This window comes from Phascolarctos cinereus, unplaced genomic scaffold, assembly GCF_003287225.1.
Source record: "Phascolarctos cinereus isolate Bilbo 61053 unplaced genomic scaffold, phaCin_HiC Scaffold_7;HRSCAF=346, whole genome shotgun sequence".
NCBI classification, from domain to species: domain Eukaryota; kingdom Metazoa; phylum Chordata; class Mammalia; order Diprotodontia; family Phascolarctidae; genus Phascolarctos; species Phascolarctos cinereus.
Window position 1 is genome coordinate 180,788,056 of NW_027556180.1, and position 15,614 is coordinate 180,803,669.

A 15,614-nucleotide genomic window follows, 5' to 3' on the forward strand; every position below is an offset into this window, starting at 1 on the left:
ATTCAACCCGCAACTATGGATATGGGTTTTGAGAGAATGATGCAGCTCAGATAGCTATATAAAACAAAGGTTCTTAACTTCAAGTCCACAAATTTTTAATATACATTTTTATAATCAATCAGTGAATAAACACTTATTAAGTATGGACTGTTTGCCAGGCTCTATGCCAAATTCTGAGGATATGAAGAAAGGCAAAAGATAGACCCTGGCCTCAAGAGCTCATAAACTTACAGGGAAGACAACATGCAAACAGCTATGCATAAATTAAGCTACATGAGGGCAGGTGTCTTAACTTTGTATCTGCCCAATCCTTAAAAACGTTTGTTCTGTGCATGGTGACTGATGTCATTGTATATATTTCAATTTTTGCTATTTGAAAAATTATTCTGAGGAATCCATAGGTTTCACCAAACTGCCAAAGGGGACCCATGACAAGACAGGACAGTTTAAGTATCCCTAACACCAAAACTGGTCTAATAGTCATTAGTCAGTAAAGACCATCAACGTGCCCTTGGTTCTGGTAAGCCAGGACCGTTTTCCAGCACCTTCCAGTCACAGGTTGTTGTTGTTGTTGTTGAGCCATTTCAGTTGTGTCCTACTCTTCATGATCCTATTCGGAGGTTCTTTGGCAAAGATACTAGAGCCTGCCATTTCCCTCTCCAGTTCATCTTATAGATGAGGAAACGGAGGCAGACAGGATTAAGTGATTTGCCCAGGATCACACAGCTAAGTGTTTGAGGCTGGATTTGAATTTAGGTTTTCTTGTCTTCAGGTTCAGCACTCTGTCTAGCTATCCTCACAGTCATGTACTGGTCAATGAAATCAGTGGATTCCTATTACAGCACCCCGCCCACCCTGGTTTATGAAAGGCAGGACACAGCTGTTCTATACCGGCACCGGAAGTTTTAACCAGGATTCTCAATACTTCCACTCTGACTAACTCCCTTAGCATGTTGAATTGAGGAGGGTGGGTACAAAAGGAAGCGATGGTGATTCCTTGCTGGGTTAAGAGGCAAAATCATTTGAGTTACCATCAGACAACTTTTGCTGCTTCTCTTTCTACTAATAGATTGTGGCCCAGAGGCACATTTAAAAAAAAGTTACCTAGGCCTTCAGTGGATTCAGCACCATGACTAATGATTTACACTTTGCAACTAATCTTATCTTAGGTTAATACCAAGTATTGTCATTTGGAAGAAAGGATGCAGGGAGAGAAAGACAAAACAAAAAAGATCCACAGAGTATTTTAAATGATTTATCAAGAATGGGGAATAAATATTAAAATTCCTTCAGCTTCTTCTGGTTCCTTCCCAACTTCAGCAAAAGCTGCCACTGCTATATAGTTATAGGAAGTGAAATGATATAGCCACCTAATCAAAACTAGAGGCCAACCACCATTGATGCTGATAAAGTAACCCATAGAGAGTCAGGAACAGGAAAGAGAGTAGTTCCTCAAGTTTTCTGGAGTTTTCTTCTGTTTTCCTTATCTCCATCTATGCTCATGAATTTCTTTGGGTAGAAAAATGGTATCTTCCCAAGCTACTCAAAAGGAGGAGAATTTGGTAGGGTTTATATCATCACCTAATGGTGTAGGAGGTATGATGGAGGATATATTCTAACTAAAAACATACCCAAAGGTAAATTATTCTGAATAGTCTACTCCCATTAATGGGTATGAGGTAAAGTTTGCCATTATCCCATATCCCACCTTAGAATTGTTTGTTCTTTTATGCACTCTTCTCACTTATTCAAGATAACCAGTGATTTCATGTGACTCTTCATCCAAAATACACTTGGACTTTTCTTTTAAGGTCGTGTCCCATTTTCTTGACCTTTTACTGATTAGAGCAGTCCAAAACATGAGATAAATTAGGGACTCTGACTGGAGATGATATGAGAGAGAAGAATGTTGAATGAAAAAATTCCATCTGGATGAAATGGAGGAAGTCACTGGTCACAGCAGACACTTCAACACAGAGAAAGAAGTGAGCCATATTGGTCATGGTATATAACACCACTAAGATGACATTGTATCCATTGGATTATAACAGGAAGATTGCAAAATATAGGGATAGTAGTACTCAGAGATAGAGGGGGAAATAAGAGGTTCCAATAGCCCAGTGGGTTACTTGATAGAATATTTAGCCACATATTTCATAGAACTGGACATACAAGCAATCATGTCATGGTTGTGGCCACCAAAAGTCCCAGGAGAATTTGTAAGAATTTGAATGGAAGTCCCCCTGCCTCCAACACACATACATACAACTACCATGGACTGTTACCCAGTTGTCATGGAAGAGAAAGAGATCATTGAGCATTACCAGGAGGAATACATAGTGACAGAAAAGGTATAGGAATCCAAAAAAATTATCCTCCTTTAGATGTTGGTTTTGTACCCTCTCGCAGGTCTGGAGAAATTGGTTCATATGAAAATTAGAGTTTTCAGTATACCACATGTACCTACAGATTGCAATTTGTTAGAATACAGGTAACAATAAAATTGAATATATTAAAAAATCTGAAATTGATTAATCTCTCAGGCACTCAAGGTTTTATGTGGGTGATAATGGAGATCCACACTCTTTCAAAAGGGTTATGTCTTAGAATTCTTTGAGAAAAGGTACCAAGCTTTTCATCCATTTTGTCCCAGTAATCCCATTATCAGGAATAAACCCCAAGAATGTCAGACAGAAAGATCCAATATATACTAAAATATTTTTAGCACCTCTTTTCATAGTATGAAAAGACTAGATGAAAGGATTAAATGTGGTATAGTGCAGGAGTGTCATGTAGCCCACAATACTCCTGAATGAACCTGTACCAGATTAAAACGTAATTGGAAAATATTTAATAAAATAAATAAAAATACAATAAAACAGATAATATTAATTCATGGATATCTAAGTCAGCATGTGACCTACAGGAATACTGATCTATTTAGTGATCCTGTTTCTGTGTGAGTTTGACAATTATTGATGTGTTGTATAATGGGCTACTCTTGAATTGCTGTCCCCAAAGTTACCAATGATTTCTTAATCTTCAAATTTATTGGCCTTTTCTCAGTCCTCATTCTTAACTTTTTTTGCAGACTTTGGCACTGTTGATCACCTTTTTTTTCCCTTGATGATCGCTTCTCTTTCTGGGTTTCTTTTTGTGACTTTTCAGGAAAACCACTTCCTTCTTTTCTGTTTTTCCTCAAATTCTTTTGCTGGATCATCATGTAGATCAAGCCTACTAATCACGAGTGTCCCCAGGCTCTTTCCTGGGTCCTCTTCTCTTTCCCCTCTAAATTATTTTGCTTGTTGATCTCAACCATTCCCATGGATTTGATGATCATCTCTATGCAAATGACTCATGTTTATTTGTCCAACCCTTACCTCTCTCCTGACCTCTGGTCTTGCATCTCTAACTGTCTTTTGAACATCTTTAACAAGATGCCTTGTAGATATCTTAAACTGAACATGTCCCAAAATGAACTCTTTAAATCCTCACCCCTCACTCCCAACATGTAATGCCTCCTCTTTTCCTGACGTTCCTGTTACTGTCAAGGAAGCCACCATTCTCCAGGCCCCAACCTAGATGTCATTCTTGTCTCCTCTCCCACCAACCCCCATAACCAATCAGTTGCCAAGTCTTATTGATTCAACTTTTGTTATATCTTTCCTATATTCCCTCTTTTTTCCTCTGACACTCCTACTATGCTGTAAACACACTCATCACATAATACCTAGACTATTGCATGGTTTTCTGGTTGATCTCTACAACTCAAGTCTCACCCCACCCCCGTCCATCTTTCACTCAATCCCATTCAGTTAAATTGATCTTCCTAAAGCATGTCTGACCCCTTATTCAATAAATTCCAAAGGCTCCATCTGCACGATCAAATATAAAATCCTGTTTGGCATTCAAAGCCCTTCATAACCTGGCCCCATCCTTCATTTCCCATCTTCTTAAACCTTATTCTCTTCCACATAATCTATGATCCAGGGACACTATCCTCTTTGCTGTTTCTTGAACAAGATACACAAGCTCCTAATTTTATGCATTTCATTGATGGTTCCCCATGCCTAGGATTCTTCATTTCCATCTCATGACTTTCTGACTTCTTTTAACTTACAGCTAAAATAATACCTTTCCTGAACCCCTTTAATGTTACTTCCTTCACTCTGTGATCATCTCCAATTTATTTTGTACATATCTTGTTTGTACATAGTTATTTACATGCCATCTACCTTTGTTAGACTTGAGAACATGGAATGGCTTTTTGTTTGTTTGTCTTTCATTTCTTTGTATTCCCACCTCTTAGCAGTGTGTGGCATAGAGCATAATGCTTGTTGACTTGACTAGACTTGAATGTATGACAATATGTGTTCAAGTCTTCTGAACCAAGTCATTGAACCTCTTGGTGACCCTAGAATATCCTCTAAGGTCATAAATTAGAGGAGTTACTGATCTCTAAGATCATAGATTAAATTGAGTCTTTCGGATAAGAAAATTAAGTCTTAGAGATGATGTAAAGGTCAGAGGTGGGATTCAAACTCAGGTTGTTCTAACTCAGAATCTAACACTCTATAGCTCTACATCAAACAGATGGATACAAAACAGCCAAAATTAAATAATCTAAGCATTGTGTACCTGGGGGAGAGGCTATATTTCTTTCTTATGCTTTCCATGCGTTACAAGTGATAACTGCATATTTTTTAAACCTGATGACATGACTATATTTAGATAACTTATCCATTCTAAACTTATTGTGACTTACAGTGTAAGATGCCAATCCAACCCTTTTCTGTCAAACTAATGTCCAGTTTTCCCAGCAGTTCTTGTAAAACAAAGTTACTCTCCCAAGAAGCTTATGTTTTTACGTTTAACACTCTGCTATTGTAACTGCTTCTAGATCTTGCTTCTATGTTCTACTTATCTGCTTCTCTGCCATGACACAAATAAAGAACTTTGAGAAATAAAAGAAAAAATATGAATTGATGAAAAGTCTGGAAAGCGAATCTCAGGTACAATATACACAATGAAGACAACATAACTCAGATTAAAAAAAAGCAATGGACAGTGATGACATCAAGTTTCTAAATTTAAGATAGACATTCTTCCTCTTAAGACATGATGACATATAACTATGGAAAGTAACATCTCCTGACTGTCAGAGATAATTACTCTTTTCAGTAGTTTTGTTTAACTGTTTGTTATGGGAAGCTATAACATATGTTTGGGGAGACAGGGTTGTTTGTGGGGAAGTGACTAATTCATCAAACAAAATGAATTAAAAAAACTCTCTTGAATGTCAAGTTGGAACAAGAAAGGGAAGGAAGATAAAAGATAATTGATAGATGTGTAAAATACTATTTTGTCAATGAAGAATTTATTCTTTTAACCAAATACAAAATTGATGACATCAATCAGTAAGAATTTGTTGGGAACATTTTATATATATATACACACACATATATATGTGTGTTTGGGTATGTATGTATATATAAATATATTACATATATGTGATTTCTCATAATATGATATATTTTATATGTAAGTACCTATATTCATCTACAAACATTTGTGTGAAAGTATAGATATAGATATATGTGTATGGGAAGAGAGAGAGATAGAGAGACACAGAGAGAGAGAGAGAAGGACACTTCTTCATCTGATCCTGGTTAGGGAGAAGGAAGGGAGGAAAAAGTAGGTATTTTGACATGAGGAGTAAATAAGGAAGTTCACACTTCTTTTTTCTCAGGAAAATAAAAGAAAATGTCATCTACTCTTGGCCACAGTTTCCTCATCTTAAAATAAGAAGACTAGATTAGATGACCCAAAAGCCCCTTCCAACCGTAACACTTTCTGTGACTGTGATTTTGAGAAGAAAATCAAAGATCTCAGACTTTAAAAAGTCAAAATACATGAAAACAGGTAGTTCATATTATTTGTTTTCAAAAATCTATATACCAAAGAAAAAAAGTAACAAAACAACACGTAACAGAATGAATAAATCTGGCTAGCACTTTGCTAAGGATCACATCCAAGTGTATGACAGATATGGAAAATTCAAATAGAACTACATTTAGGTTTGAATTTAGCCAAACATATCTAACTTCAAAACATCCTATACAGTAAATACAAAAGGGAAAACCTTCCTCTACATATACTTTAACACCTTATATTTCCTTCATTTAAAAAAAAATTTCCATCTGAAATTATTAACCAGGTCTATGAAAATGCTTCATCATCATCATCATCATCATCATCATGATCATCATCATCATCCCATAGATCTAAAGCAGGGAAGGACTTTAGAGATTTTTTAAAAAAATTATGTCATACAAAACAGATTTCCATTATAGTCATGTTATGAGTGAAAAGAAAAAGCAACAAAAATGAAGTGGAAAAATATGCTTCAATCTATACTCAAAGTTCAGCAGTTCTCTCTCTGGAGGTGAATAGCATTTTTCATTGGAATTGTTGTGGATCATTGTCTTGATCAGTGTTAATTCTTTCACAGTTGATTGTCATTACAAAATTGCTGTTACTGTGTACAGTGTTCTCCTAGTTCTGCTCACTTCACTGTATTAACTCATATATATCTTTCCAGGTTTTTTCTGAAACCATCCCCTTTTGGCATTTCTTGTAGCACAATAGTGTTCCATTACAATCAACTTTTCTATTCATTCCTCAATTGACAGATATCTGATCAGTTTCCAATTCTTTGATACTACAAAATGTTATAAGTATTTTGTACATATGGATCCCTCTCACTTCTTAACTTTTTTTTAGTATATTCCTCTAGTAGTGATATTGTTGTATCAAAGGGTATGCACAGTTTAATAGCTCTTGGGCATAGTTCAAAATTATTCTTTAGAATGGTTGTACCAGTTCACAGCTCCAGCACAGTGGAGTGCAGTAATATACTTATTTTTCCATATTTCCTTTAGCATATCATTTTCCTTTTCTTTCTTGTTAGCCAATCTGATAGGTGTGAGATGGCGCCTCAGAGTTGTTTTAATTTATATTTCTCTAATTATTAGTGATTTAGAGCACTTTTTCACATGACTATTGACTATTTTTATTTCTTCCTTTGAAAAATGCCTGTTCATATTCTCTGATCATTTAATAGCATAGATTAGACATTCAATGTACATAACCATTCTCTGACCAATTGGGCAATAGCTCTCATTTTTATAAATTTAGCTCACTTCTCTATACATTTGAGAAATCATACCTTTATCAGAGAAACTTGTTATAAAAAATTTCCCCTAATTTCCCAATTTCCTCCTAATTTTGGCTGCATTGATTTTATTTGTGCAAAAGCTTTTTAATTTAATGTAATCAAAATTATCCACTTTACCTCAAATGATGCTCTTGTTTGATCATGAACTGTTCCCTTATCCACAGATCTGACAGATAATTTTTTCCATGCTTCCTTAATTTGCTTATAATATCACCCTTTATGACCAAATCATGTACCCATTTTAATCTTATCTTGGCATATGGTGTGAGATGCCTAGTTTCTACCAGAAGGCTTTTCATTTTTTCCATTTTTTTTTGGAAAAGTGAGTTATTGCTCCAATTGCTTGGATCTTTGGGTTTGTCAAATACTAGGTTACTGTGGTAATTTACTCCCATATATTGAGTGTCATTAATCAACCAGTTTGTTTCTTACCCAACATCAAATTATTTTTATGATTACCACTTTGTAGTATAATTTGAGATCTGGTACTACTATGCAGCCTTCCTTCACTTTTATTTTCATTATTTTCTTGACATTTTGTTCCTCCAGTATTTTTTCTAGTTCTATGAAATAAATCTTTGGTAGTTTGATTGGTATAGTACTGAATAAGTAAATTAGCTTAGGTAGAATTATCATTTTTATCCTATTGGCTTGGCCTACCCATGAGCAATTGATTATTTTTCAAATTATTTACCTGTCTTTATTTGTGTGAAAAGTGTTTTGAAATTGTGTTCATATAGTTCCTGTATGTATCTTGACAGGTAGACTCCCAGGTATTTTGCCCTATCAGCAATTATTTTAAGTGAAATTTCTCTTACTATCCTTCCTGCTGGATTCTGTTGGAAGTATATAGAAATGCTGGTGATTCATACGGGTTTACTTTAGCTTTTGCAACTACACTAAAGCTGTTGATTATTTCAACTAGTTTTATTTTGTTGATTCTCTACAGCATAGAGTTCTCTAAGTATAACATAATATAATCTGCAAGAACTAAGTTTTGTTTCATTGTTACCTATTATTTCTTCATTTTTTCTTATTTTTTTACTATAACTAGCATTTCTAGTACAATGTTGAATAATAATGGTGATAATGGACATCTTTGCTTCTCCCCTATCTTATTGGGAAGGCTTCTAGTTTATCTCCACCACAAATTCTGTTTACTTTTTGTTTTAGATAGAACGCTCATCCTTTTAAGAAAAACTCCATTTATTCCTATGCTTTCAAGTGTTTTTTTTTAATAGGAATAGGTATTATATTTCGTTGAAAGTTTTTTCTTCATCTATTGATAAAATCATGTATTTTTTTTGTTTTTGTTGTTACACAATCAATTATGCTTATAGTATTCCTAATGTTAAACCTGGATTCCTGGTATAAGTCCCATCTGGTATGATCCTTGTATGATGTTGCTGTACTCTCCTTGCTAGTATTTCATTTAAATTTTTTGCTTCAATTAGAGAAATTGGTCTATAGTTTTCTTTCTGTTTTTACTCTCCCTGGTTTAGGTGTTAAAATCATATTTGTGTCACGGAAGGAATTTAGTAGGACGTCTATATCTATGTTTTCTAACAGTTTATGTAGCATTGTGATTGATCATTCCTTAGAGGCTTGAAAGAATTCACTTGTAAATTCCATCTGGCCCTAAGTTTTGTTTTGTTTTGTTTTTTCCTAAGGGAGCTCATTTACAGCTTGTCCAATTTCTTCCATTTCATTTAGATTGTCACTTTTGTTGGCATATAATTGGGCAAAATACTCCTAATAATTGCTTTAATTTCTTCTTCGTTGATTGTGCATTCACCATTTTAATTTTTATACTGGTAGTTGTTCTCTCTTTTTTAAACAAATTAACCAAAGGTTTATCTTTTTTTTTAATTAAAAATAGCTTCTAATTTTATTCAACTTTTTAAACTTTCAATCTCATTAATCTCTCCTTTGATTTGCAGGATTTTGGTGCTAGGAAATTTTTTAATTGGTTATTTTCTTAGTTTTATTAGTTGCATGCCCTAATCATTGATATGTTCTTTCTCTGTTTTATTGATATAAGCATTTATAAATATTTACCTTAAGTATTTAGAAATTTTATAATCGAATCCCCTCATTTATAGATGGAGAAAATAAGGCCCATAGAACTTAAGTTGCTCAAGTCACAAAGGTTGTAAGTCAGGATTTGAACTTAGGTCCTATGATTCCAAATTCAGTATTCTTTCCACTTTACCACATTCCCTCACTAAATTTTCCTAGATTTTTGTCATAGTCACATTTTGTCCTTAAGTTGGTAGGGCATGACTGATTCAATATTTCTACATATAGTTAAGCCTGAAAAAGGTAGTGAAGTATAATAGAAAGAGTATTGTATTTGAAGTCAGAAGATCTGAGTTTGAGTTCCAAGACTGCCACTTACTAGATGTGTAATTTTTATGAAGGCAGTTCCCATCTCTGAACCTTGTTTTTCTCATCTGTAAAGTAAGGAATATATACAAATATGGATATATGTGTGTATACATGTAAATATGTATATAAATGAAAGAATAAATAATGTAATGTAAATATACCCTGCCTCACAGGGTTGTTGGGATAAAAATGTTTTATAAAATGCTATATAAATGTGAGCTGTTCTTATATGTATAGTGAATGTGCATAGACATTGCTCAGAATCCTAAGAACCCTACTGATAAGGGATTTGTTGTGGCATTATTAATGTCTCTTAAGCAAGATGTGAAATTCTGTCAGCAAAGTTAACTCAATAAATTGTTAATTCTTTATGCTGTCCTAGGTGGCCCCATTCATACCACACTAAGGATTCAATTTTCAATTAAATTTTCAATTCATAAATCTGGGCCATAAACTCAGATCTGGGCCTTTAAATGGAAAGCTAGATAGATAGGAGAATAATAGTCAGGAGGTTGTAAAGAAAAATTGTTCAGACACAAGCAGGCTCTCTTTCCTCCAGAGGCAGCCATCCAGACAACATGCCATCCAGAAAAACATGTGCTCTAGGAAGTTATATGCATTAGTTTCCCAGACTAATCTTCCTGAACCTAGAAAAGAAATTCTTGGACAAAGTAGAAATTAAAAATGAGAGTCAGAAAGAGATGGAATCACAACATAGAGCAGCAAACCTGGACCTTGCTCTTTACTGGTACAGTGAGTTTCTTCAACTGTGTAAGTCTTAGAAAAGGGGACTCTACTCTCCAGTGACTCTGAGTTCTTTTCCCTATTTGTGGGGAGAGGGTAGCTAAGGTAATACTGTATGTATAGGTGCCATAGAGGGGGATTGTTCGACTCTTTAGCAGTCTTGAGTTCTTTCTTTTATGTTGTACCCTTCCATCCACCATGCCCTAAGCCCTGAATCCAGAGAAGTGATACTGAAGGATTATATAGTACCCCGGGGAAAGTTTGATGTTATGCCTGTCCGAGTACCTGCTAAGGGCCCTTTTCCTTTTTATCAGAGATGTAGACATATAACCAAATTCTGATATTCCCAGGGAAAAGCCTGGGTATGGCTAAAACAAATCAACCTTCTCAAGGAAAACTTTGGTTGAGCCATGAGGCAAATGAAGAGATACTTAATAAGATTTCTCAATATTTAGACCCAGTTAACGTGAACCCAGAATTTCAGTTGTCTGTCATAGGTTAGCAATAATTATACATTAATCTCCTGAATCAACTGGATAATGTTACTTATTGACAGGTAAGACTCCTGAAATGATTGGGTAGTAGGCCCTTCTGTTTTTTCATTATTTCATTTATTTAGAAATTACCTTAGTCATTCTTTCAGTGTCAAAACATACCTGCCATCATTTCTCTCAAAGTTGGAGCAAATTTGCACAGCTCACCCTGCAGACTTTAATGACTTCCTTCCTTAACTTTAACAGATTTCACTTTAGTCCACCTATTCTTTTACCCATTCTTAATCATGGATTCCTTTCAGGGGACCCAGGAACTTGGATGGGAAGAAGTTACATCTTTATTTTTACTGACCCCCTAACTGAAATTAAACATTTTATTCAATTAAAAACAATACAAAAAACCCCCCAAAAAACAATACCACCCTATTATTCTGAGAAGGGTTCACAAGCCTCAACAGATTGCCCAAAGGGTCTAGGACAGTGAAAAGGTTAAGAACCCCTGTTTTAATCTATTACCAAAGACTTGATTGTAAGTATTGACAGTAGGTGCATATCAATCTTATCATTGGGCTTGGAACTATATAAATCTTCCTTAAAAAGAAAAACACAAAAAAAATCCCCCACTGGTGAATCCATGTGACTTCTGATCCCTCCCTAAATACAAGTGAAATTAATATAGGCCGGCAATTTTCATACCTTTTAATATCAAGATACCTTTAACCTCTTGAAAATTATTGAGGACCCCGAAGAGCTTTTGTTTATTGAGTTATATCAATTGACACCTACATTACAAATTAAAATTAATCAAATTTCAAATTATTTATTAATTCATTTTAAAATAACCATGATAAACCCATTACCTATCAACAGAAATATAATTCTTTTGAAAAATATTTCCTCCCCAATAAGATAGTAACTTTTTTTTTAATATTTCTATAAATCTCTTTAATGTGTGCTTAATAGGAGACAGGTAGATTCTCATATCTGCTGCTATATTCAGTGTGCTATAATATATTGTTTTGGTTGAAATCCAGGAAGAAAATCTGGCCTCACACAGATACATAGTTGAAAAAAGGAGGAGTATTCTAAATAGGCAAATAATGCTTTAGTATTATTGTGAAAATAATTTTGACTTCACAGACCACCTGAAAGGGGGTTGGGGACCTCAAAGGTCCTTAGAGACCACACTTATAGAAACACTGATATAGAGTAAACAAGTTTTAATTATTACAAACGACAAACAGCATAATTCTGTATGCTTTCCATACAAACAGATGACAAGGTTCTTAAGGCAGTCTTAAAGAAAATTTTAAGGATTTTGCCGTTGCTCATTTGTTTGAGTTGTAGTCTTCTATCTGTGACCTCATTTGGGGTTTTCTTGGCAAAGATACTGGAGGGGTTTGCCATTTCCTTCTCCAGCTCAGATTATAGATAAGGAACTGAGGCAAACAAGGTTAACTGACTTGACTAGTCACACAGCTAGTAAGTGTCGGAGTCCAGATTTGATCTCAGATTTGTAATGCCTTACTGGAATAGTGGGAACCCAGTATAAAATAAGATGAATTAGTGGTAAGCAGAATATTCGGCCAACAAGATATATATTCAGAAGTTTGAGGCCTTCCTTAATTTTGCAATTTGCGTATTTGTTATTTTCCCCGTCCTTCTGGTTTAAGATATTTCACATAAGCACTGTGGAGAAGTAGACAGCTATTGAGAGAGAGTGAAGACATCTACCTCAATCTACATGAAATGTTCTTGTCTCTCTTTTTAATAGTAACCACTTAATCCAATAAGGGTTCTTAGCACAACATGTTTCAAAGTACATCCATCTTTCTCTGGGGCCTGTAAGCAATACGTGAGGTCAGGACAAAGCAAGAAGGGAGAGGAAAGAGAACTTCATTTAGTTCACTCTCAATATGATGAAGAGGCAGAGGTTTGTCCCGATTCCAAAATAAGATTTATTTCAAATGAACTCTTCAGTTTGCTGAAATAAAGTGAGGTGATTTTCATTTAAGTCTTTCATTACATAGTCTCATGATATCTTTAAAACCAGCTACTTGACTTGGTCACCTTGAAGACTAAACTTTTGGAAGAATGGGCAATGATTCATTTCCCAGGGGGTCTGAAGAAAACAACAATTCACTTGGCAATTTTGGCAGGCATCAAATATCGAAGATTCTTCCAAAATCTTGAGTTGTAAGGAAGAGACTTATTTGCCTTCCACTTTAAGATCCTGTGAGATTTCAGAAGCTGCAATGACTGTGGTAAGAATGTAAAGTCACTAATAGGTGTGAATTCGATTAAGATTATTTTAATTTTTCTTTCCACCAGTGCTTCATGGAGTCCACTTTCAAGTTCATATCTGACTTTATCACACATGTAATTTTCACTCAGGACAATGATTAGCCTTCTGCTTTTTTTAATCAATGAGTGGATGTCATCAACAATAGCTGATAATTAAAAATGTATATTTGGTTAGATCAGCTAGAAGGATAGCTAGGAAATTACAATCATCCGAAAATCTTTTAAATAGGAGTAATATAGCTTAATCTATTTGTGGACCTTATAAAATTAGGGTGTCTTCTTGGAAGTCATAGCATTACTCTCATATAGAAAATGAGACTAAAAAGCTATTCCCAAATAGAAAACAAAATTAAAAAATAATTTTATCAGGCCTATTTAAAATGAACTCGTCTTTTCTAAATTATAATAACCTCACATTTACATAATATTTGAATTTATAAAATGTTTTCTTCAAAACCATCACATAAGGGAGATAGTACAAGTATCATCTCAATTTTACAGGTAAGGAAACTGAATGTAGAAAAATAACATGACTTGCCCAAGTTAACACAATCAGTATGTGTCTGAGGAAGGTTACAAATTCAGTATCTGAATTTTAAGTCCAGTTTTCTCATTCCACAAATATAGGGATTAGACCCATGATTTGATATAGAGAACTCTCAACTTAGAAAATTGACTCTACCAATACAGGTAGTTAATTTCTCTGCAACATATAGTCTTAGAGAGTTGCCTAGACTACTAAGAGTTTAAGGGATCTGCTCATGGTCACAGTGTCAGTAAGTGGCAAAGGGAAGATTTTAACTCAGGCAGCTTTAAGGGCAGCCAGCTGTCTACCCACTAAGTTATGGTGCCTCTCAAATGTCACTTAATAAATATATTGCACAATACACACCTGTGTATAAAGAAAACAGTGATTTTCTTGATGACAAGAATGTAGAACAAAAGGGTACACACAGGACATCATTCAATTACCCCTTTGATCCTTCCTCAGTCAGCCTTTCTGATGTGCATGGATCATGCTTGGCATCATGGGATTGCTAAGAAGTTGAAAATAATTTTCTTAACTCTAAATCAAATACAATTTCACACTGAAAGAAACCACAAGTAACAGCAGGAAAAAAACAATTCAAAAGACAGCATCGAATGCCTGAAGTCTTTTCTAGCTAGTTAGCTAGGGGCAGTTAGTTGTTGTGGGTTGCCATCTCTGGAAATCATCTGAGCTTTTTAGAGCTAAGATTCTGTAGCTGTGGTGTAGCAAAGAACCCACATCCCAGCTGAAGACCAGTGCTGAAAGAAAAGCCCAACCACTTAGCACTAAATCAGCAGACACCTGCTGAGAGTGGCAGAAAACAGAATTGTGACATCATCAGAGAAGATGAGCAGCTTTGCCCCATGAGTAACCCCAGTCCTACATTTTTCCCCTGTCACTAGTAACATGAGTTAACCATTAGGGGAGTGTACAAGAGTATGTGTGGGGTGCAATTTTTCTTCTTACTTATGTGGTTTGATTAAGTATATTTTATTCTGAAATGACATTTTCTGGTTGCTTAAATAAAAACAAGCAAACGAACTGAAGAATGGATGAAAGAATCAACAGAAGAATAGGCTATTTCAGTTTTGGTGAGAGGCAGAGGTTGAAGTCATAAGCATGTCTTTAGAATTGCTTTTCTCCTCCTCCTCCTCCTCCTACTGATGGATTCTTTCAATCTAAACACTTACTTGAATTAGCAGGAGAAAATTCTTTTTAATGCCTTTCCACTCCTGCAATGCCAACTATGACCCATGCAAACCATAGGAGCTAGGTAAAGACTGAATGGGGCTTTGTCCAACTCAACTTTTGTTCTGCATTTGTGCCAGCAAAAAATTGCCCTTACACATACACACACACACACACACACACACACACACACACACACACACACACAATTCATTGATTTAGGTACTCCTACTGACATAGATCACAGCCACTCTGTCATCCCTGCAACTGAAAAACTCATCACTTTCTGGTCAATTGGATGGTGAACCTCTCCAAAAATTCATGAATAAAGAGATAATGATCATTTCTTATACTTATCCACTACCAACTCACCAATTTTCTGTATTTTTTTGTCAGCTGAGGCTTTGTCTTTGTAAAGACCAGTAAATATTTTATGGAAGGATATTACTTGTGCTAATTGCATAGTGGTTAGTTTCTTAATAGGGGGAACTGCTTTTGTTACACAAAATGTTTCATCAAAATAGGTATAGGATTCTGACTTTCTAGATCAAAGGAATTTGATTAGTTTAATATCAAAATTGATCTTAAAAACAATATGCCTACCCCACAGTTTCAGAGAAATGTGTGAAGCACAGAAAATAAACAGATTCTTAGAAAGGAAGTTATCAGGGCTACCACAATTAACATGTGTTTAGTTGCTGGGTAAACCTAAAATAAAAGCACAGATGCC

The 15,614-nt window shown here is 35.1% G+C and overlaps 1 protein-coding gene across 5 annotated transcripts in view; it reads right to left on the minus strand.

The window, feature by feature from the left end:
- Positions 1-12,066: 12,066 nt before the first annotated feature.
- The window catches only part of IL18R1 (interleukin 18 receptor 1), a 48,245-nt gene continuing 44,697 nt past the window's right edge, over positions 12,067-15,614 (minus strand). For 4 of the 5 annotated variants that reach the window (XM_020987889.2, XM_020987887.2, XM_020987886.2 and 1 more), the window contains one exon: positions 12,067-13,313. In XM_020987889.2, coding sequence (XP_020843548.1) covers positions 13,003-13,313 — 311 coding nt within the window. In that variant the 3' untranslated portion in view covers positions 12,067-13,002. Of the gene's footprint in view, positions 13,314-14,059; positions 14,205-15,614 lie in introns of all 5 variants that reach the window. The other variant, XR_002324801.2, reaches the window with a different exon arrangement.